Genomic DNA, 22,298 nt, shown 5'->3' with positions numbered 1-22,298 from the left:
AACTAATTATTTGAAATTGAAAAGAAAAGAGAACATAAAGGCTCAAAAAGAAAAAGAAAAAATTCTTTTAGTACCGGTTGGTATCACCAACCGGTACTAAGATGCCTGGCCTAGCTGCGTGGCGTGGCCAACAGTTTAGTACCGGTTGGTGTTACCAACCAGTACTAAACATGCCATTTAGTACCGGGCGAAGTGACCGGTACTAAGTGCACGCGCACTTAGTACCGGAAGAGCGGTACCGGTCGGGAAACAGGTACAAACCGGGGGTTCCCGACCGGTACTAAAGCCTTCTTTTCTAGTAGTGTCGGCTACCAATATACTTTATAATAGAAGAGTACATAGCTGATGATGGCCTCCAGATGAACAAGATCTGCAGCCAGAAAATGATGAGACATCTAAGGCAGCTGATCAATGATATTTGTTCCGTGTCCCACCAGGTGCTCCAAAAGCGTGTTGACGTAAATATCCAGTGATCGGCTTGGGAAATTTGCTTTACTCCGGCGCATGCTACAAATAACTTCGCGCAGGTGCAAAACGTGCCAGTTTGACCATCAATTGATCTGACAAGGTATGTAATGATGTTGTATCGGCAGTTAATAGAATCACCATGCTGAGCCGATACAACACTTGGAGGAATAAAATATATGAAGGTCCATCGGCTAGATGATAAAGTTGAAATACACGGAGCCGGCGACCGATAGCCCGTACTATAAATAATTACTTAAGCATGTACCGGCTGGTAAATAAAATCAGCAAACCGAGCGGTCGCCAAACAAATAATTCATTATAAATAAAATCACCAAGCTTGTAACAGTGAATCTAGCGTCACCACCAGTCGGATCAGACCTAATCAAGACATCGCTAGCAGCAGGGTGATACACTTAAAAGTTACTAGCTGGTAAATCTAGATGCAACAAGATAAAAATTCGGTAAAAGCTCAGTAAATGCTAAGAATAAGAAGCTATCGGCTAATAAAGGATACTCCGTTCAATTCTTTATGACCTGGCAGTTCAAGCAACGTATAAGATAAGTTAGCCGATAGATCTTAGTCAAGCAAGATAATTAGATTTTACCACATCTAGCAAGAGATCAAGTGTAATTAGATTTTACCACATCTAGCAAGAGATCAAGTTGATGCGGCCTTACAAGATAGAGTAAAATTGATAACTAGGTAAACTAGACGAAATCACAACGATGCCGCCGTGATTAAAGCCTAGAGCACTTGATAGACGAAGACCGTGACGAACTGAAGATCGAAGCGATGCAGTCCAGCTTGCTGAAGAACTGGTCGGGAATCAACGTGGTGGCCTGCCAATCTCAGAATAACTATAGGCTCACCATCCCCGACTGGTCCCTGCTGTACTGGTGGTTCTAGATTTTCATGGCGCTCCTTGGGCCACCACAGAAATGTTTCTTTTAGGATTAGTTATTATTTTGAATTTTGTTATTAATAAGAGACAATGGATTTGAGCCTAGCGATTTAATTCTACGATCTCACACATGATTTTCTTGAGAGCCCGTTGATGGATAACTAATTCAGAGTGTGGAACCTTTGTAACTCTGATGGACTTGAAGAGCTCTCTTTGTCCCGGCTGTTTCCCCACCTTCTCCTCGAACGCCAACATGTTTTTTAGGTTGATGGTGCCGTCACCATCGCCGTACACCATTTCAGGCGGTATATCGAAGTCACCTTCCCGGTACACCAGTTGCTCCTCCGTTGGGACGCCCATTCCATACATATGAGTCATTGGAACCATGGGCGCCTTGAAGTAGCCCATCTTTGCGAGCTCACGCTCTCTGAATGGCTTGTCGCCATTGGCGGAACTGATGGCAACAAGCAGATCGGCGATATCATACGCCGAGTAATTCTTGCTCCTGGTCACCAGGAGTGGCCTGCGCCCAAAGACCTCCGGGGATGGTAGGTTCACGATGGCAGTCTCAAAGGTCCTCCACATCGATCGCACCGACAGTCGAGAGGCGGATGGAACGTAAACCATGTCTACCGGCGGCCCCGAAACAATTCCTCTTATCGCACGAACGTAACCTCCGGACCATGTCGGTGCCACCATGAAGAGGTGCTTGATGAACTTGTGCCGCCACGGCGACGGGGAGTTTCTGACGAACTCGAGGGCTACCAAGGCCCCGTAGCTGTGTCCGAGGATGATGGCGGCCCTGCCTTGGTTCTTCTTGGTAGCGTCCTCGATGAGCCTCGTTACCAGCCGAAAGTACCGGGAGTAAACTCGAGATCTCTGACCAGGCAACGGAGGAGCGTACCGGAAGTCGTAGGGAGCCCCGAAGTGGGTCCTCCGTCGCGGTACCCGAATTTTTCTAGGGTAGACCTCAGTGCTCCAAAGCAATATTCCCTGTGTAGAGTAGAGTTGGGGCGGGGCAAGCAATGAGTCTGTGCATGTACCATTACTGGAGTAACAATATGGCTTGATCGCAGTTGAGTAGAATGCTGAGGGACTTACGGGTGTGGTGGGTACTTGGAACCGAACCCGCGAGCGGAGCCGAAGTTGGGGACGCGAGTGGCCACGCCGGGCCGGTTCCAGAAATCCCCGAGGGCAGGGTCGTAGACAAGGCGCATCTGCTCCTCGAAGCACGCCGTGGTGTCGGCGTCCAGTGCCCAGGTGTGGTTCGTCCACAGGCCGAACCACCCCTTCCCTCTCATCCGGCCGCAGCGCGGCGTCGAGGGTTCGTAGGCCTCGGTGAGCCGCGCCTCCAGGTTGGGGCAGTTCATGCCGGGAACCAGCACGATCAGGTGGAGGCCGCGGGCCGTGCCGCCGTCGGCCGGCTGCCGGTGGACTAACGAGAAGTGGTATCGGAGGGGAGCCGGGAGGAGAAGCAGGAGCAGTGCTGAGAGGAAGCCGAGTACCGGGGCGGCCATGGTGTTGGCCTCGTCGGCACGGCTACAAGATCTCCAGCCGGGCATGCAAGTCTAGGCTTATTGTCGCTGTGCAATCATCGTTCAGGATCGGACAATTATGGATTGCTGCTACCTGACACGTGCTGAATTCCTGTTCGTTCCGCGCGGATGAGCAAGTTGCATTGTGTGGCTCACATGCATGACTGCATGAGCTGTCCGTCTGTTTTCCTCTCCATCTAATCTTATCTTTATAGCAAGCTGGTGACCAAGCTCCAAATCGAGTGAGCCAGAGTTTGACATAGTTTTGAATGTGCCTGAATTGCATCAACAAACTTGATATATATACCAGAAAGAGTCCTATTTGTATGGGAACCCGAACCTAAGAAAAAATATAACTATCAATATTCGTATCCGTATATATCCGCCTGTACCGATTGACCATCCCTAATCATATAACCACTCCCACCATCCATTTATCATAATGGCATAGACGCACGTGACACGCAGGTGATCTATTTAACTTTTAATTTGAAAATGCAATAAATCATATAATAATTAAATTAATATTCAAATTAAATCCTAAATCATGTACCGTGATAGATGTCGCTGCTATGTCTTAGGTCGATATGAATCTATTGCAACAAGAATGGAGCTAAATCAATTAAGTGGTTGAGGTTTGAAGATATAAGAATAGAGGTTTCACAAGACATTGAGGGTTTTTGGATCCAAGGAATGGAAAAGATATGCAGGAATGTGGTTTGGATGTTTTGGCAAAAAAACAGGAGAAAGGAAAATATAAAGAAAACATAGGAACTTCTGTTTGGAACACAAGAATTAGAACACAGGAAATCAGATTTAGGGCCTGTTTGGGAGCACTCCAACTTTATAAAAACAGCTCCACTCCACCAACTCCATGTTTTTTCAGCTCCACTCCACCAACTCCAGGAAAACAAGGAGTTGTAAACAAGAGAGGAATTATGAGGAATAGCATATTCTACCCCTTCTTTTTTACCATATGCAATGTTCACTGACATAGTTCTCATGCAAGTTCCAAGTTCACATGATAAATTCGCGTCCATGTTCACATGCAAAATGATAATAATAAACTTTGCCGACCACCTCCAAGCTAGAGAAACTGCGGTCGCCATTTCATCACAAAATAAATCAATTGTTGGAGCGTTGGGTGCAGATGTTGACCCATCGAATGCCGATGATGGCACTGCATATTTGTTGTATCTTTCTGGTATCGTTGGTATGAAATTAGGATCATGATCGAAACGGGCAAAGTCTTCGTCATCACCTCCATGTTCCCGAATAAAATTATGAAGGACCATAGTTGCCACAACAATCATATATCTTTTGCTTGAACATAGGATAGGATGGCACCTTGTAGAGAATTTGCCATTTCATTTTTAATAATCCAAATGATCGTTCAATGACATTTCGGATGGATGAGTGAATGCGATTGAATCTTTCCATTGGAGTCTTAGGTTCCGTACCTCTATGCCATTCTGGCATTTGGTACCTTTCACCCTTGTATGGAGAGAGGTACCTAGGGCGATTAGGATATCCTGCATCGACAACATAGTATTTGCCTAGATATAGATAAAAAAACAAGTTAATACTCACTATTATTGTAAAACAAATATGGTTGTAATGATGATTAGCACATGGTACCTTGTGGAGGATGCGGGAAGAATGTTTCGCCCACTTTGATTGCATTGTATAGGACACTTGTGTCATGCATAGAACTGTTGGCGGTTGTTTTCAATGATTTCTACCGCCAACATTCCTTTGGATTTCAGACTCTCAGGACCATAACACATCAATTTTCACTAACATTAATGTGTTCCATGAGTTTAGGTGCACTTGTGATTTCAGGAACGTAACATACGAAATTGAGCCAAAATGGGAGAAATCCCAAGCCGGCCAGCCTACCCCTGTGCAATTCCATCGTGCAACTCCTCGGAGATGGTCCTGAGTACATTATCAAGCAAAGACCAAGTGCTTGACACAAGTACAATCAATCAAGACCGAAAGGCATGCACCAAGTCCAATTGGGTCCACATTTCAGTGACAAACCACTCAACCAAGACCCAAACCGACTTGAGGAGCATCACAAGACCCTGGATCAACGTGACAAGGCAACGGAGGGCCGAGATGTGCCGGAGCCAGGCCGACTGGCCTAGGTGAGGCCGGCCGGCCTAGGAATCACGTGGCAAATGCCAAGCAACTCACAACCGACTCTAGGAAAGAATCCAAGCCATCCAGAGAACGTCGGTGCCAAATGGCACGATCCCCAGGCCGGCCGGCCTAGGGGAGGCTGGCCGGCACCACCTGTCATCCTCTGATTGTTCTTCTACCCTATCTCCAAGGTGATTGCTCATCGAAACCAACTGATGACATTCGAGCAAGGTGATGAGTCACTTGGAGTAGCATGGGCTAGATTCATGCATCTGATAGAATCCGGGCCACCAAATCAAATCTCGGAGGAAATACTGATGCAACATTTCATCTACGGTCTCAAGCTGGAGAGTGCACATTTCCTGAATCTGTCCTCCGTGGGGTCAATCATGTACAAAACAATGGCCGAAGTCAAGACTCTCTTGAAGAAGGTCCTAAATAGCACCGAATATACCGACATATATGATGATCCACCAGAGACAATAGAGCAGTCCAACGAGATGCGGCAACTTCAGGTTCTATCAGCTGCATCCTCTCCACCTCCACCATATATAGAGGAAATCACCGAACCACCGAAGTCCTCAGATCAAGAGCCTCTCTATGAGGATATACCAATGTTGATACCAGACCTCTTCATAGAAGAGGAATACTTGGAACTCGGCAATGTTTCAGGCATGCCGAAGGAGCATAACTGCATATGCTCAAGATCTGAGGCGTTCATTCCAGAAGCAGCATCGTAGATAGAGGGTTTTTTTGTGATCATCAGTAAGGAATGGACAGAGGAAGTAGAGGCCAGTAGTAGTATCATCTAGATCTACCGCCAGCCCAGAATACTCCTTTGTTCTATTGGGGACGCCGTGCCACAAGAAACTTTTTACGATCCGAAGGTCGGGGTGAATGTGATGCCCAAAACCTTGGCAAATCACATTGCATCCAAAGAACCCCTAACCTTCTCTCGTAAGCATCTGAAGTGGATCGACGGCTAGATAGTGGAAAGTCAAGGAATTCTGTGAGTGGTGCCCGTGAAAATGAGTACCAACAAAGTCTTCTTGGACTTCAACGTCTTCAATATCCCAGAAGGTGAAGAGTTTGTCTTGATCGGACGGCCAATAGAACCACTTGTCAACCCAAATGGAGACCGAGCAACCCTCGAGGTTAAGGTTGGCAAAGAAAAGATCATGGTCAGTCTAGTTCGCTCATGCAACACCATAGCAGAGGCTAGACCAGAGCAAGACCCATTGAAGGAAGCAGTGAACATCAGTCAGGAAGAGCAAACTTAGCCCATTCCCGAAGAAGATGTCTCACACTTCACCCAGGAATCAGATCCGGCCAGCAAGAGTAAGCTCAGTGAAGAGGAGACACCGCAACCTCCTCTTCCAGAGCTAAAGCCGCTGCCTCCTGGTTTGAAGTATGCCTTCCTCCACAACAACAGAGCCACGCTAGTCGTCATCAGTGATAAGCTGACAAAAGTGAGACTCAGTGGCTTGTTGCAGTCCTAGAAAAATATCAGTCTATCATCGGGTATTCTCTCCAAGACTTGAAGGGGATCAGCCCCAACTTATGTACCCATCGCATTCCTATGGAACCGGATCATAAGCCGTCAAGAGAACATCAATGACGGCTCAATGATGCGATGAGGGAGGTAGTCAAGAAAGAGGTACTAAAACTACTACACGCGGGTATCATATACCCCGTGCAAGACAGTGAGTGGGTCAGCCCAGTTCAAGTGGTTCCAAAGAAGGGAGGCATGACAGTTGTCCGGAATGAGAGAAATGAGCTCATACCTCAGCAGACAGTCACCGAATGGAGAATGTGTATCGATTACCGGATGCTCAACAAGGCCACCCGGAAATATCACTTCCCTCTGCCCTTCATCGATGAGATGCTTGAATGGTTGGCAAAACACTCATATTTTTGCTACCTCGATGGATAATCTGGTTATCATCAAATTCCTATCCATCCTAATGACCGGAGTAACACTACCTTCACCTGCCCCTATGGAACATTCGCCTACCGGCGAATGTCATTTGGTCTTTGCAATGCACCGGCTTCCTTTCAAAGGTGCATGATGGCGATCTTCTCGGACCTGATTTAGAACATCATGGAAGTGTTCATGGATGATTTCTCAATCTTCGGCAAGGATTTCGATTAGTGCCTTGAGAATTTGGACAAAGTTCTCAAGAGATGCCAAGAGACACACTTAGTCCTTAATTGGGAGAAGTGTCACTTCAAGGTCAGAGAAGGGATAGTCCTCGGACATAGAGTGTCTAAAAGAGGGATAGGAGTGGACTGGGTGAAGATCGATGTTATCAAGCAGTTGCCACCCCCGACAAATGTCAAGGGAGTCAGGAGTTTCTTGGGCCATCCTGGCTTCTATAGGAGGTTCATCAAGGACTTCTCCCGTATAGCCATGCCATTAACAAACTTACTGGCAAAAGATGCCCCGTTCAACTTTGACGAGGAATGCCTCATAGCCTTCTACACCCTCAAGAAGGCACTCATATCAGCGCCCATAATCCAGCCACCCTATTGGAAATTTCCATTCGAGATCATGTGCGATGCATGTGACTACGCGGTGGGAGCAGTGCTGGGTCAGTGCAGAGATAAGCAGCATTATGCCATATCATATGCCAGTAAGACGCTGACCGGACCCTAGCTGAATTATGCCACAATGGAGAAGGAACTTCTAGCAGTTGTATTTCCCATGGATAAGTTCAGATCCTACTTGGTCGGTGCCAAGGTGATTGTATACACGAATCATGCAGCACTGAAGTACCTCTTGACCAAGAAGGATGCTAAGCCACGACTCATCCGTTGGATTCTGCTCCTCCAAGAGTTCGATCTGGAGATAAGAGATAAGAAAGGAGTAGATAACTGCATGGCAGATCATCTCTCAAGAATGCAAATACAAGTATCGGACTTGCCGATCAATGACTATTTGAGAGATGATACTCTTCTGAAGGTTACTACAACCAGTCCATGGTATGCAAATCTGGTGAACTTCATGGTGACTGGGCACATACCTCCAGGAGAAGATAAGAAGAAATTGATACACCTCAGCCGGTTTCACTTATGGGACTACCCAAATCTATTCAAAGTCTATGCTGATGGTCTACTCCGCCGCTGTATCCCGATGTGTGAGACCCGCAAAATTCTTGAGCGTTGTCACTCCTCGCCATATGGAGGACATTACGGAGCCTTCCATACCCATGCAAAAGTTTGGCAAAGCGGATTCTTCTGGCCAAACATGTATGGAGACGCAAAAGAATTTGTGCGGCGTTGCCCAAGATGTCAAAAGCATGGGAATATCAATTCCCGAGACGCAATGCTACTAAAGAGCAATCTTCAAGTGGAAATATTCGATGTGCGGGGAGTCGACTTCATAGGTCCCTTCCCAATGTCAGAGTAGTGCGAGTACATTCTTGTGGCAGTGGACTACATGTCCAAATGGGTTGAAGCACTTCCTTGTGTTGCGGCCGACTCGAAAAGCTCGAAGAAAATGTTCCTGGAAATAATATTTCCTCGCTTCGGAGTTCCTAGAGTCGTGATCAGTGATGGAGGCTCACACTTCATCGACTTGGTGCATGCCTTTCGGTCTTGATTGATTGTACTTGTGTCAAGCACTTGGTCTTTGCTTCATAATGTGCTCAGGACCATCTCTGAGGAGTTGCACGATGGAATTGCACAGGGGTAGGCCGGCCGGCCTGGGATTTCTCCCATTTTGGCTCAATTTCGTATGTTTCGTTCCTGAAATCACAAGTGCACCAAAACTCGTGGAACTCATTAATGTTAGTGAAAACTGATGTATTATGGTTCTGAGAGCCTGAAATCCAAAGGAATGTTGGTGGTAGAAATCATTGAAAATGACTGCCAACAAGAACCTGGCTGTCCCGTGGAAACATATGTGAAGCGCATGTCGAAGTCACACACTGCTAGAACATTTTGAGTAGGCATACCAGTTTTTGCCAATATATCTGACTTGTTCATCAGGTGAGAGGGGGACTCGAATATGAGTGCCATCAAGTGCACCAATGCAATATTTGAAGTGTGGATAAGCACGTCTGTCATCTCTTATCCTCTTGTGGGTAGTGGGAAAGTTCGGATTTTTTGGTCTAATGAAATCACACGCCATAGCCATCAAAGCATTAAGAACCTCATCAATTTTTCTACTAATGGTTTCTCCTGAGTGCTTGAATCTATTTTGACCTCTTCTATTTGACTCATTCCCACTAACTGTGTATAGGAATATTGCAAGCATCTCTTTTGTGCCCATATGCATAGAAGATTCCAATCCATACTTACGCACCAATAAATCATGTAGATCCAAAAATATTTCTGTGCTCATACAAAGCTGTCTATGGCATTCACCCGGAGTCTGCAATGTCTCCAAAACCCATCCCATGCTGCTAAGGCCCGATGTCCTTGGTGGATTTTTAGAAAGGTACAAATCAGTATATATTAGTGCAATCTCACTTGCACCCAAAATAAGATTCCAATATTGCATGTTTTCATCATCATATTCATCACTATCACTTTCTATTTCCTACAAAGGATTTGGCACAAAAAATTAGAGCATACAAAGGATGACTGAATGCCATAGTTTACAGGTACCAAACATTACAAGATAAAATAGTTCAAATGACATCAAACCTTACAAGATAAAATAGTTCAAATGACAACAAACCTTACAAGATAAAGTAGTTCAAATGACATCAAACCTTACAAGATAAAAAGTTCAAATGACATCAAACATGATAACATAAAATAGTTCAATTGCCATATTTGTCATTGTACTTCCTCCTAAGTCAATTGAATCTAATCTCATTTGTGGGAAGGGTGATGAACATTTCCCTTTGGTCCTTCTTGACAAATAATTCAGTTGCAATGTAATGTTCATCTGTATCATAGCCTGTCCCACATTCTAAAAACATATCCATGACTTGTTGGACAGTAGATTGGCCAAGTGTTTTTGATGTAAAAGAAGAGGCAGTTTCAGCAATCTTGGTCACTGCTTCCTGAATGACAAGTGTTGTGCCCACTCTCTTTGTTTCTTCACTTTGTCATGTCTGCCTTGACCTCTTATCTTTCCTAGAACAATGGAAGGAGAAGGAGTCATCTCCTCATCTTGATCAACCTCCTCGTCATTGATGGTCTCATCTCCAGCAACACCTTCATTGTTTAAAAATTCTGTTGGTGGAGAGTGTCTCCGGGATGGGCGGACACTACAACAGTAAGAAAATGCACACCAACCGAGTAGGAAGTTTTCTCTCTCTCTATTCAATGTGTCCCATCAATGTGGACTACTGGGGTATTTATAGGCGGCATTTCGCCTTCCAAGTGCAAATACTATTCTAAACCTATACAACGGTCATATTCCCAGAATATTCTAGGACGTACAAGTAATTTCCTTATTACAGCTGCAAGTGGATTACAGCTCAGATGGGCCCCGCTGTCTCGGTGACCCTCTTCGCCACAGACACCTTCGTCGCACCCTTCTTACATCTTCGGTCAGGTGACCGAAGACCCTCAAGTTCTTCGCTCGACCTTCGCTTCGATGCGTGAGCCACTTGGTCTTCGCATACGTTCGCTCGTCCTTCGCTTCGACGCGCGAGCCGTTTGATCTTCGCATACCTTCGGCACCTGGACCGAAGGAGGTATCCCCAACAGTAGCCCCTCGGAGCCTCGGTCCGAGTCTTGGGAGGGGCGTGGCTTCGACCTTGTGGGTGCCGCCGGCGCCCGAAGCGCCACCCTTCGGGCTGGGCGCCGCAGTGGTGATCGGCGAAGACCAGGCCGTGCCATCCTGCAAAAAATGTTATGTTCTTGTCGAAGAAACAACAAAAATTTTCGGAGTTAGTTCGCTTGTTTGCGCCCGGGAATTGGCGGGGAAAAGTTTTGGCAGGAGAAGAATTTCGGAGTTGGGCCCTTGACTTTCGAAGCGACTGCCTTGTCCTTCGGTTCTGTTTGCCTGAGACTAGGAGTGCAAGGGTGCGGGCGTCTTTTCACTTAGCGGCGCTGGTGTTTTGATCCAATCACGGCTCCCCCCCTTTAAATACTAGTGCCATGGAAGGCGGACCCTACCGCTTGTCGCCTTTGTCTTCTGGCCTTTTTGCATCTTCGCTTGCTAAGGTCTGCTCGGAGCTCGTTCTTCGCCAACTCTCTTCTGTTTCGGCGATTCGGAAAGTGGCAACATCAGAAAACTCTACTTCTTCGGAAATGGCACCGAAGATGGATCTCTCCAAGGGGCCAACAACCATTGTTCTCAGCCTATCGAAGATGATGCTATCTCTCCTCAATGACCTGGCTCGTCGAGGTGTTGTTTCTGCGGACGACGTCCGCCCGCCGCCGAAGGGCGAGACGATCGCTCATCCTCGCAATGATGAGGTGGTCGTCTTCCATGACCTCTTCACCGCTGGTCTTCGGTATGTTGTTTCTTTGTTCTTCACTCTTGCAAATACGAGTGCTCCGCTTGATATTGACACTTGTGCCTCTTCGGCCATGCAGGTGTTGACCCAGCTGTCATTGAAAGCCGGGCCGACAAAATAGTCGGACCGGTCTCCACAACCGAGCAAAAAGCCTTGGTGGGACACCTCGGTGGATTCGACAGAACCGGGTGTTCCACACCCTCGGCCTCTCGCCGCCTCGGCGTTCGGCTGAGGTGAAGCTCGCTGAAGGCCAGGGCGGCGCCCCTACAGGTGCCTTGGAGAAGGCGAAGAGGAAGCGTGCGTCCTCGTCGACTGCGCTAGCGAAGCGAAGCCGGGTCCTCGATACCGTTCTGAATGCGTCTCCCCTACAAAGTAAGGGGGACTCCGAGGACACCGGGAGCGAGGATAGCCATTGCCCGTCAGGTGAGACGATGCCTCCTGCTCCGAAGGTTGTGATGCCGCTAAAAATGGCTCCTCCATGGTTGGACCTAGAGTTTAGCACCGCCCAGGAAAGCAGCGATGAGGGGGACGAAGAAGTACAGATTGAAATCGACTCCCCCCGTCACTCGCCTACGGCGTGCGAAGCCCCTGCCTCTCCCAAGGACACGGAGATGCCGTCCGCCACAAGAAGGCCGCTTCCAACTCTGGGGCAAAAGGGAGCGGCGGCGAAGACTCAAGCAGCTCATCGGATAGCAGTAGCTACTTTGTCCGCGACGCTGATTCGGAGGCCGTTGCCTCTGAGCTAGGGGCGAAACCCACGGCCGTGTGTCTTGGTGGCAACATTGTTAAGTCTCTTCGCTTTGAGAGCCGAGACCGCGAGCATGAACTCTTGATGGAGGCAGGGAGTTCCTTCTGCTTCCCGCTGATGGAGAAGGAGCTGATGGAAACTGGGCTGGAAAACATGCTGGAGAGCGCACAGGATTTGTCGCTCAAAGCCTTTGTGGCTGCGCGTTGTGCTGCCCGTCAGTTGGCGGCTGAAGGAAGCTCGAACAATGCTATCGCAGATCTGGAGGTGAAAGTGGCTGCTCTCGAACAAGAAAAAGCTGCCTTGCAACAGCGCATCGACAAGTCCGCAGAGGAAAATACAACTCTCACCTCGGAACTCTTGGCAACGGCTGAGCGGGCAGTCAAAGCCGAAGATGTGGCGAAGGCGGCGAAAGGACTCGCCGAAGAAGCAGAGACCCGGCGGACCCTCATGCGAAACCATTACCACACTTTTAAGGAGTCGGTGAGGACTGGAGCGGCAAAGCTGCAGAAAGAGCTTTCCGATCTCCTCGAGAAGTATGGGCTTGAAGCCACCGAAGAGTCTTCAGAAGACACTGTTGGGGTGGATGCATTATTCAAGTAGCTTCGTGCATGTGTCGCTATGCTGGATGCCGGGGCTCAATTCACAAGGATATAAGTGATGTTGTCGCCGTTCGCACATTGAACGCCACGGTGTATGACTTATTTCCTGCTAAGTCTGGCAACACAGGCAGTGTGATGAAGGAACAACTCCGTTCCCTCCGTCATGCAAGCTTCCGCTGGCCGGGCGAGGAGGTTGTCCGTCCTGAGACGCTGCCGGCCTTGGCGAAGAATAATGCCAAGAACTTCATGGACCATTTCTTCAAAGGAGAAGGCCATGCTATTGTGCGGTGCGAGGTCGAGTGAATGAAGCCCCAGGTGACTGTTCGTTCTCTCTATTGTGCTGCTTATTCGCTCTGAGCATTGCTCACTATTTCTGGTTGTCGGTATTTTTCAGCTCCAGGCTAAAGCAAATGCCATCGCGGTGCCTATCCTTGCCGAAGCTGTGGCGTCCGCGGCTGCCGAAGAAGGTCCTGGAGGTGAGGGTGGTCATGCTGGTGGGACCGCCGTGCCGCCTTCTGGCGAAGACGGTCGTGGGGCTGATGATGGAGCCCCGGCACCCAAAGACCAAACAAGGGCGGCCTCTTCTCATCCTACAGCTGGCGAGGTGTGAGAGTCATGGCCCATGATTGTGTGGACACGTCTTTTGGTTGTAATTAATATTTTTGAAAACTAACACCTTCAGTGTCTGCGCAGGACCCTGCGTTGGCCCCTGTGTAGGTGACCGAAGGGATTCTTCCGCGAGTTCCTAAACGGGGAAACTTCTATGTTGATGGTGCGTCTTGGGCGAAGTTTCATGCTTGTCAACCCTGGCTTTCATTCGAAGATTTTTGGACAGATAGGAAGCACGTTTATAAGCATCGAAATGCTGATATGAAGCATTTTTTTGCTGAGTTCCAGCGTGATCTAGAGAAGCACGCGAAGATTCTCGCTGACCGTGCGCTTTGTCCCGAAATAAAACGAATTCTCAACACCGATAGGCCGTATAGTGCTCCTGCTGGACTCCACGAACCGAAACCGGAGCCCATGGATGAAAAGCCATTGTCTCCGCATGAATTTATGTATCGTCCCAAAGGCATCTTCGACGAAGGCTCTGGTTAACGTTGTGTTGCCTTCAATTTCCGGGGATGACTTCGAAGCATTTCTTCGCCGAACAGCCGAAGAAATTTTAGATCGCGCGGTCCGCGAAGTCATATCTGAGGTGGACCACATTATCTTCGAGGAGGAAAACTCGGATGTAACTGTATGATTTGTAGTGTGTTCTCACCTTTGTGCGAAGTGTGATGTTTTTATTGTAACACAGTTACTTTGCATCAATTTCCCATTTATCCGTCGGCTGTGCAAAATCTGTGTTGCGAAGCGCCACCCCGCTTTGCTCGGGCGAGGGTGAACGTGTCTTATCTTGTTCGTCGGCGCGGCCGTCGCGCGCGAATTGGTTCTGTGAAGCGCCACCCCCCTCCCCCCTTCGCTCGACTGGCGGGGATGACGAACCTGCATGTGGTGGCTGTTAGCCCCTTGGGCCCTTCGGCTTGAACAGGGTGTACCTGGCCTTCGGCTTTTTGCACGACAGGACTTTCTGCCATAGGCTTTCACACGCAAGGACTTTGTTAGGGGGACCATCGGCTCCATAACCAAAGAAGGTTGCACCTAGCCTTCGGCTTTCGCGTGATAGGGCTTTCCGCCATAGGCTTTCGCACGTAAGGACTTTGTTAGGGGGACATTCAGCTCCTTAGCCGGAGAAGGTCGCACCTGGCCTTCAGCTTTCGCGCGACAGGACTTTCCGCCTTAGGCTTTCGCACGTAAGGACTTTGTTAGGGGGACCTTCAGCTCTTTAGCCTGAGAAGGTCGCACCTAGCCTTCGGCTTTCGTGCAACAGGACTTTCCACCCTTCGTGTTTCATGCGGAGGGATTTTTCTTTATTTCTTTGGAAGTGAAGCTAAGGGAAGCGAAGCCCCTATTTGGGATTGCGCCCCGTGCTTACTTCTTTTCAAGCGCTTGCAATTTGCACTGTTGACTCCCCTCTTCGCTTCGACGAAGAAGGATAGACACTTCAGTGCCTCCTGAGTATACCTGAGCCATCGAGATTCTTTTTGCGGGGGCCTTGTTTATATTTCACAAGGGGTTACATAGGGTTCCGCCTCATTAAAAACCTCACACCTTCGACGCCCGACTTGAGCATGCGAAGGCTTCCCCCATGAGGTAAAGAGTACGGGCCCTTCGATACACTGTGTGAATATTCGCAAGCGAAAAAGGAAAAACTACTCTACGAGCCCCTTCAGTTATTTCCCTCTGGTAGTTCTTACACAGTTTCTACACATAGTACTTCTTCAGCATGTCCTTGTTCCAAAAATATGGGTCTTCGGTGCCTTCGAGCATGCGGAGTCTGCAGGCCTCTGGTCTTGCCATGGGCGCGACGATAAATGGTCTTCCCACTTGCTGTTGTTGACACCGGATTTTGGTAAATCCAGTGTAAATTAAAATTTCGAAACAATCGGCTATTTATGTCAATTCGAAAGCCGATAGTCAATTGTTGTTGTCGATGAAGCCGGAAGCTTGCTAGTTGAAAATTCATACCTGAAGGCAAGGGAAGCAAGAAACTAGAAGGAACTTACATGTATGTATATCAGGTTCACATATGAAGGCGAGGGGCTAATAAGACTTGCATGCACATATGTGATTACGTGAAGAGTCCCCATTAATCAAATATGGTTTGCATCTAGCCGGATTATTTTATTATTGATTAAGGAGGCAAGTCATGGCAAAAGAGGCTTCACATACAAGAATGCCAGGGATAGCACATGCATGGAAAGATAATTAAATAAGGAAAGCATGTTGCTGCACAAGACGAAGTCCAAGCTGGTCACGTATGCAGATTCGCCTGTTCGTGGATGGATTGGAAGAATATTTGAGATTCCATGGATTGATTGGCCGGATCAAACAAAAATAGATGGTATGCTCGTATTGGACTCGAGGACCACATTATTGTGATGATACTTCCAGACGCATGGCCAAGTGATTTAGAGATAAAAGGAATATTATATTGTTTTCTATGGAGTTATGTGCATGATCAATACTGCATATCGTATCAAGTGCTGGGAGAGCACGGGCCAATCAAAAGAGAGCAAAGGAAGCCGATGACGCACTGTCCGACGGATCGGCAGGGAGCTATTATTATTAGCAAGGATTCCACAGAAGGATTCGAGTCCATGTATTTTAATATTTCCTTTTAGTTTAAATTTTGCGTGTTGGGCAAGTTAGTCTAGACTATAAATATATACCTCCTAGCTTCTGTAAAAGGTTTATCACACGATCAATCAACAAACCCTACTTTTTACCTACAATTTACTTTTCGGCGGCTTCGCCACTTTTCTTTTCTTTTCGACGAGTTCTTTCGAGTTGATCAAGGACGCCTCACATTCGAGCGACTTGATCTGCTGGTAAGTTTTCGTTTACCGAGTAAATCTGAGCTTTAGCTTCCAGGCGCATCGCTGTGGCTTTGTTCAGATCTATTCAAAAGTTATCGAATTATATTTAGGCTTTGACTTCCGGGCGTATCGCTGTCGTCTCGTCTAGACTAATTCACAATTTATCGATATTTGCTAGTTCTATAGGTTTTACCTGTTGTTTTAGCTTTTATCGATATCTATCCAGCTTGGAATACGTTTGATCGGCCGCTTATTGTGTTATCTTATTCAAAACATCATATAGCCGATTAGATCTATTCCAGGTGATTGTCTGATAGCTTTATTTAGGTTACACATTCGTAGCCTTTACACTTTTCCCTGCGCACATCGGCTGACCTAGCCGATTGTCTATTTCAAATCGGATGACCGAGCCGATTTTGTCATCTTCTGTATCGGCAATCGCCTGCCGATACGGCCTGTGAGGGATATTCGGAACTCTAGCCGATACACCCTCGAATTTAATGTTTACTCTGTCTCCTTGTCACTCAACAGGTCAGATTGACTGGCACACTTGGTCTACTTTCCGGAGCTTGGTGAACACTTACCCTCGGGTTCCAGTGTGTTGATTTTTGCGTCAACACATCTTTTGGCACGCCTGGTGGGACCCGATGATATCATCATGAGTTTTCCAACGGAGATGTTCGAGCAAGCTATGAAACAAGCAATGATCGACTGGGCTAATAGCCTGTCGAGCACGGCGAATAATACAGTCAAAGGTGTGGTTGGTGGTAAAACTGTTCATTAGTTTGATTATTGTACCTCACAGCCGATGGTTTTTCAGCATCAAACATCGACTTAGACAGGCGGTTTTCAATATTATGCATCGGCTCCGCAGCCAATGGCTTGTCAGCAACCATGGTTAGCAGTTCATCAGACGCAACCTGTGGTTCAGCAGCTGTGGCCGACGGTTTATCAGTTACAACAGCCAGCAAACTATCAGCTACCGACATTGACCCCTTCACTGATGAATTATCAACCACAACAGTCAGGCGGTTACCAAACACATGCATCGGCTGATAGGTTACCAAACACATGCATCGGCTTATCAGCCGATGAGTTATCAACTGTTGATGGCAATTCCACAACAATCAAATTGTTATCTGCCACGAACATCGGTTTGTCATGCGACTTGTCAGCTTCAACAATTAGGTGTGCAACAGATGATTGCAAAGTCGCCAATTGTACAGCATTCGATCGAGCAACAACTTCAACCAAATAGTTGGCAGCTGATTATGCAATGATCCGAGCCAATAATTCATCAGCAGTGTATTGCAAACAGCCAGGGCGAGGAATTTGAATCTAAGGTATTGGCTTCTGGAGTGACCAGAAAATTAGAGGATGACAATGTTGAAGGTAAAATCTCAGCCAATATTGAAGATGAAGAGGCTACCTCTGAATTATTAAGTTCTGAAAAGTCTGAAGACTTGAAATCTATCAATTCTGGGGTGCAATTGTTGGCTGAAGAACCAGGAAGACACGCACGACATGAAGAAAGGCTAGATTTTGAAAGGTCCTCTGCAGAAGAATTGGCCATTAAACAAAAATTGGTTAGAGTTGGGAATAAAGAAATTCATCCTAATTCGTTGGTTTTAGAAGAGCTGAACAAAATAACCATTGATGAGCCAAGTGGTGATTATAGATATGAATATTTTCAGGGAAAAAACAGCCGATATAATAAAGAATGCAGGCGGCATGGGAGTATGTATTGGCTTGTTGGAGAAAACTTGGGTGAATATATTATTTCGACTGGGAAGGCCAATATAGTAATCCTTACAAGAGTATTGGCCATAATATTCACTGAGTATAACCGGGGGTTATGCTTAAATTTATGGGATCCAGGTGGATGGAGCTGTGAATGTATCAGTGATCATCAGCCGATAACTTTGTTTTTCTTTCAGTTCATTGACTATCGGCTTGTTACGTATGCTCATTGACTACCTCGCAGTGAGGCCAATGGATCAGCCGCCGGGAGAAGTGATCGCGAGATGCAGAATCTTGACCTTGGAAATAAAAGAAAGAGTGGAATCAACAGTTAAAGAAACGAGGCCAATCGGCTGAGAGCCGATGCATGCCCATATTGTGCTAACCATAAGAAGGTGCTCATAGGCACGACATCTGAGCTATTTGGAATCAGTCGATTGCACATCTGGCTTGGCATTTGGGACTTGCTCTCACACTAGTGGATAAATTCAGATTCTTGGAATATAGAAGGGAAAATACATCTGTCAAGGATAGTGGTTGATAAGATTCTGAGTGTCATCGGTTTGATTGGTCCTGCTTAGCATGTTCCACCTAGCTGACGTATTATGTTCAGCATCGGCACTGATCCATCCATCCTGTTTGCACTCATGATTGCCGAAGCGTCGGGAGGTCATGATATCAAGCTGTGGTCAGCGTCACCGGAGACACTGATGGTGAAAGCCGATGTAACATGTCCATCGGCTACATGTTATTTAAGGGGGACCGGCATGGATCAAAGGATGAGCTGAAAGGTAGCAGTCGTATCAAAGATTAGTTGCTGTTAAAATATTTAAGAAATTTGTATGTGAAAACAGCTAGAGAGATGATTTATGGGCCATCCTGTTTGACCATCGGCTGAACTTCATCATCTTGGGCTTTAATGTCGCCAATCAGTGGCTGTTCCGTTCTGGTCTTCTTACCTGCGATTTGTGGCCAAAGGTATATAATACTCTTCCGACTGGGTTTAACAACCGATGAATGGGTATGAAAAATAACTAATGAGGGAAATATAGCTGACACGAATTGGAGGCTGACGCCATAGTGAACCCTACGCCCGATGACTCTTTGTTTTTCGGTCCATTGACTATCGGCTCGTTATATGTACCTATCGGCTCCTGCTTTTGGACTGCCGATATATTTCAATAAGCCATTACAAATCTGATGGCTCTTGCCGTGATTAAGGAATATTCTAAAAGATGAGATTATACCTGAGGGCAAGACAACAGCGTACCTCCACTGTTAATGCTGGGGAAGCCAATCGGCTCTGGAAAGACAATTGATCATATCGGCTGATCGCGACCTGATGGGTTCCTAGCCGATAGGGATCATGGCACACTAATACGACTTGGTGTACATGGTCAGCCGATAGATGTGTTCATCGGTTACATATATTATTCAGATCGGCAACATGCACTTCAATTGTTGACATATCGGCTACCACAGAAAACACGGCAAGCCAGTTGTTTGAGTTTGTACTGCCGATAGCAAGAAAAGCGGATGAAGTTGTTGGACTAATTCATCGGCTGCCCTATTTTCAGCTATAGGGAATTAGTTGGCAACAAGAGGCATATAATGTTATTTCCTAGTCGATGATACGTAGCCGATGGGAATTAGCCCATGCAGTCTCTATGGAAGTTTCATTCAGGAAACAGTGTACCAGTGATTATTGCGAGAAAGTCGATATATCTGTCGGCTCTATGGCGGGACTGATAGTCAGAAACCAGAAGCCAGTTCAAACGGTTGACTCGTCAGAATCAACATGTCATCGATACTCGTCGTTGCCTTGGTCAGGCGGCCGACGGGAGCAAAGGAGACATCCGTCAAAGCATTCACCGTATACAGACGGAATTCTTGTCTCAGTTTGTTTCAACGAAAGATGGAATGATGAACAGAAGCTGCGTGCACACATTCAGTTTGTCTTTGTTGGCTAACGACGAGATATGTACAAGGGCAGAGGGTTTGTAGCATGCGGATTTATTTGAGCTGCATGAAGAAATTTGGAAGAACAGAATCGACTACCTGTCGTTCAGGAACCAGCTTACAGAAGGAAGTATACAACTGATATACTTCGAGGTTGTTTATTAAAGCCGGTCAAAATAGATGCATCGGCTATTTTGAGATGGCTGATGGGAGTCTATTAATGGAGATTGGTTGATATCTGTCACCTCTGGATTATTTTAAAAATGCCTACTTGGAGATTTTGAGCCGATGTTGTAAAGAGCCGGTGCCAATATCCAATAATATGGATGGCATTATTTTTGATTGACAATAGAAGGCTTGATGTCTTTGCGATGCCTGGAAATCAAGGATGGACACATCGGCTGTTTATGAGCTTGTCTCGGATGTGCTAATCAGCTGGATGATTATTTAATTCAGTTAGTTAAAGTGATCGAAACATTGAAGTCTGGCTGTTTAAATATATGACCAGCCAATAAGTATTTTATATTGCATCGATGGCAGTAACTACAGCAGGTTGAAAGTATTTGAGATATGTATAGCTGACTTGTCTTGTACTCTAAATCTACTTGACTTGTACTCTAAGTCTACATGACTCTTACTTGTACATCAAGCCGTCTCGGCTATATATATATGAAAGGTCACCCCCACAATGGGTGTGTGGTGTTTCCCCCTCTCGCTATCTCTCTACATGGTATCAAGAGTCCGGGCCCTAATTCCCTGGCTCCCAACCCCTCCGTTGCCCTAATTCCCGTGCGCCGCCCCCCGGCCAGCACGGCCACCACCCCACCCGGCCGCGCCGCCTCCCTGGCCGCGCTGCCTCTACGCCGCGCCGCTTCCCTGGCCGCGCCGCCCCCGGTGCCGATCAATTTGATCCGGTGCCTGTTATCGCCATAAATTAACAGGATTAATTGATTGGCTGAAAGCAAGATGGGCTTAAAGCAGAAGACTAAGAAGACTTGTAAATCGGCTCCTGCGTGAGCATCTGGACCACATGTGCCATGTATCCTTAGATTTAGTTCAAGATTAGAGATAGAGTCCGATCGGGACAAGATTAGCCTAGATTGTTTCCCAAGTCTCCGGACTATAAATATGTACGCTTTGTTATTCGTAAGGGAGAGCGTCATCACGTCTCGCAAACAACAACTCTCGGTGCATCGCCACCCCTAATCTTAGGGTTTCATCCAAGTAAGCGACATGCTGCCCTGATCGCTTCTTGCTTTTACCTTGGTATTACTCGTACTGAAGCATTTTTGATGGTGAGTAGTGCTAGTTATCTTGATGTTCGTAGCATGGCTTTTAGCAGATCTATTGTGCTTCGTTGCTTATCATCTACGAATATCATGTTGTCTCTATGCAGTCACGTTTCAATCTTATGCTAGTTCTTGTTACATAGAATTAGTTGCACAGAGGCAACACTCTGCTTCTTTTATGTTTAGTAGATCTGATCTGTTATGGTTTGCTCTTATTTTAAGAGTTTGCGTAATATCTGCTAGGTTAGGCCTTGCAAACGGGTTAGATGATCCGGTGGTGTAGTGGATGCTTTATCTTAGCCTTGATAGGGATTGTTCCGGGAATCGGCTCTTGCTAGTTCTTAGGCCTCTGTTTTGGGTTACGGTTCAGTTGTCTGTTACGTTCATTAGGCCTAGTCACGTGTAGGATGTTCCGATCTAGCAGTGAAGCTGTTACCATCGTGGATTAGATTAATTAGATTTAATTAAAGCAGTTTTATAGTTATTTGCTTTATTTATCAATATCTGGATAGATATATATCCACTCTGACACCGGGACTCGATCGGCTCTTTAAAGCCGATGCAAGAGTCGTCCCGGGGAGCCGACCACGGCTCGGACTTATGTTTACACGTGTCTTTGTACGCAGGAAACTATTCGGAGCACGTTCGCACCCTCCTGATCGGGTATAGGTTAGGTGGCACGCCCGGCTTTCCACACATTCTCTGGGCGCGTGACGGAATTGCGGGCCGTCGACGAGGGAGCAGTGCCTGCCAGCGCCCCGGCGACCTCCTGACTCTTCGTGTTGCCTGTCGCTGCTCGCCGGTGGGTTTCGACCAACAACACATTCTGGCACGCCCGGTGGGACCCTTCTCGGCAACAACGTCCATTGCAACAATGACTGGAGCTCAAGATCAAGAACCCGCTCCCAAGCCCGTCACGTATGAAGAGCTCTCTCCTGAACACAAGAAGAAGTATGATGAGATTAAAGCTCTGCTGGAAGCCGATCTCATCGGCTCTTTTGAGAGGACCCGCAACCATGGCATCAGGTGGAAGGGGTTCTCACCAGAAGGCGCTCTCGACAATGTAGAT

The 22,298-nt window shown here is 47.0% G+C and overlaps 2 protein-coding genes across 2 annotated transcripts; both read right to left on the bottom strand.

Annotated features, from left to right (window-relative positions):
• Nucleotides 1-304: 304 nt before the first annotated feature.
• Nucleotides 305-2,947, bottom strand: LOC120644314 (lecithin-cholesterol acyltransferase-like 1). Its single transcript, XM_039920920.1, has 2 exons — nt 2,472-2,947; nt 305-2,363 (listed from the first exon to the last, which is right to left on the bottom strand). The coding sequence occupies exons 1-2, from the start codon at nt 2,930-2,932 to the stop codon at nt 2,213-2,215; spliced, it is 612 nt and encodes a 203-aa protein (XP_039776854.1). The 5' UTR covers nt 2,933-2,947; the 3' UTR covers nt 305-2,212.
• On the bottom strand, nt 1,473-1,955 carry LOC120645592 (lecithin-cholesterol acyltransferase-like 1). The gene has a single exon (XM_039922375.1). The coding sequence runs from the start codon at nt 1,953-1,955 to the stop codon at nt 1,473-1,475; it is 483 nt and encodes a 160-aa protein (XP_039778309.1).
• Nucleotides 2,948-22,298: the final 19,351 nt, after the last annotated feature.

The sequence above is a fragment of the Panicum virgatum genome, chromosome 8K (genome assembly GCF_016808335.1).
Source record: "Panicum virgatum strain AP13 chromosome 8K, P.virgatum_v5, whole genome shotgun sequence".
NCBI lineage: Eukaryota > Viridiplantae > Streptophyta > Magnoliopsida > Poales > Poaceae > Panicum > Panicum virgatum.
This window is presented reverse-complemented; position numbering and strand designations above follow the sequence as displayed.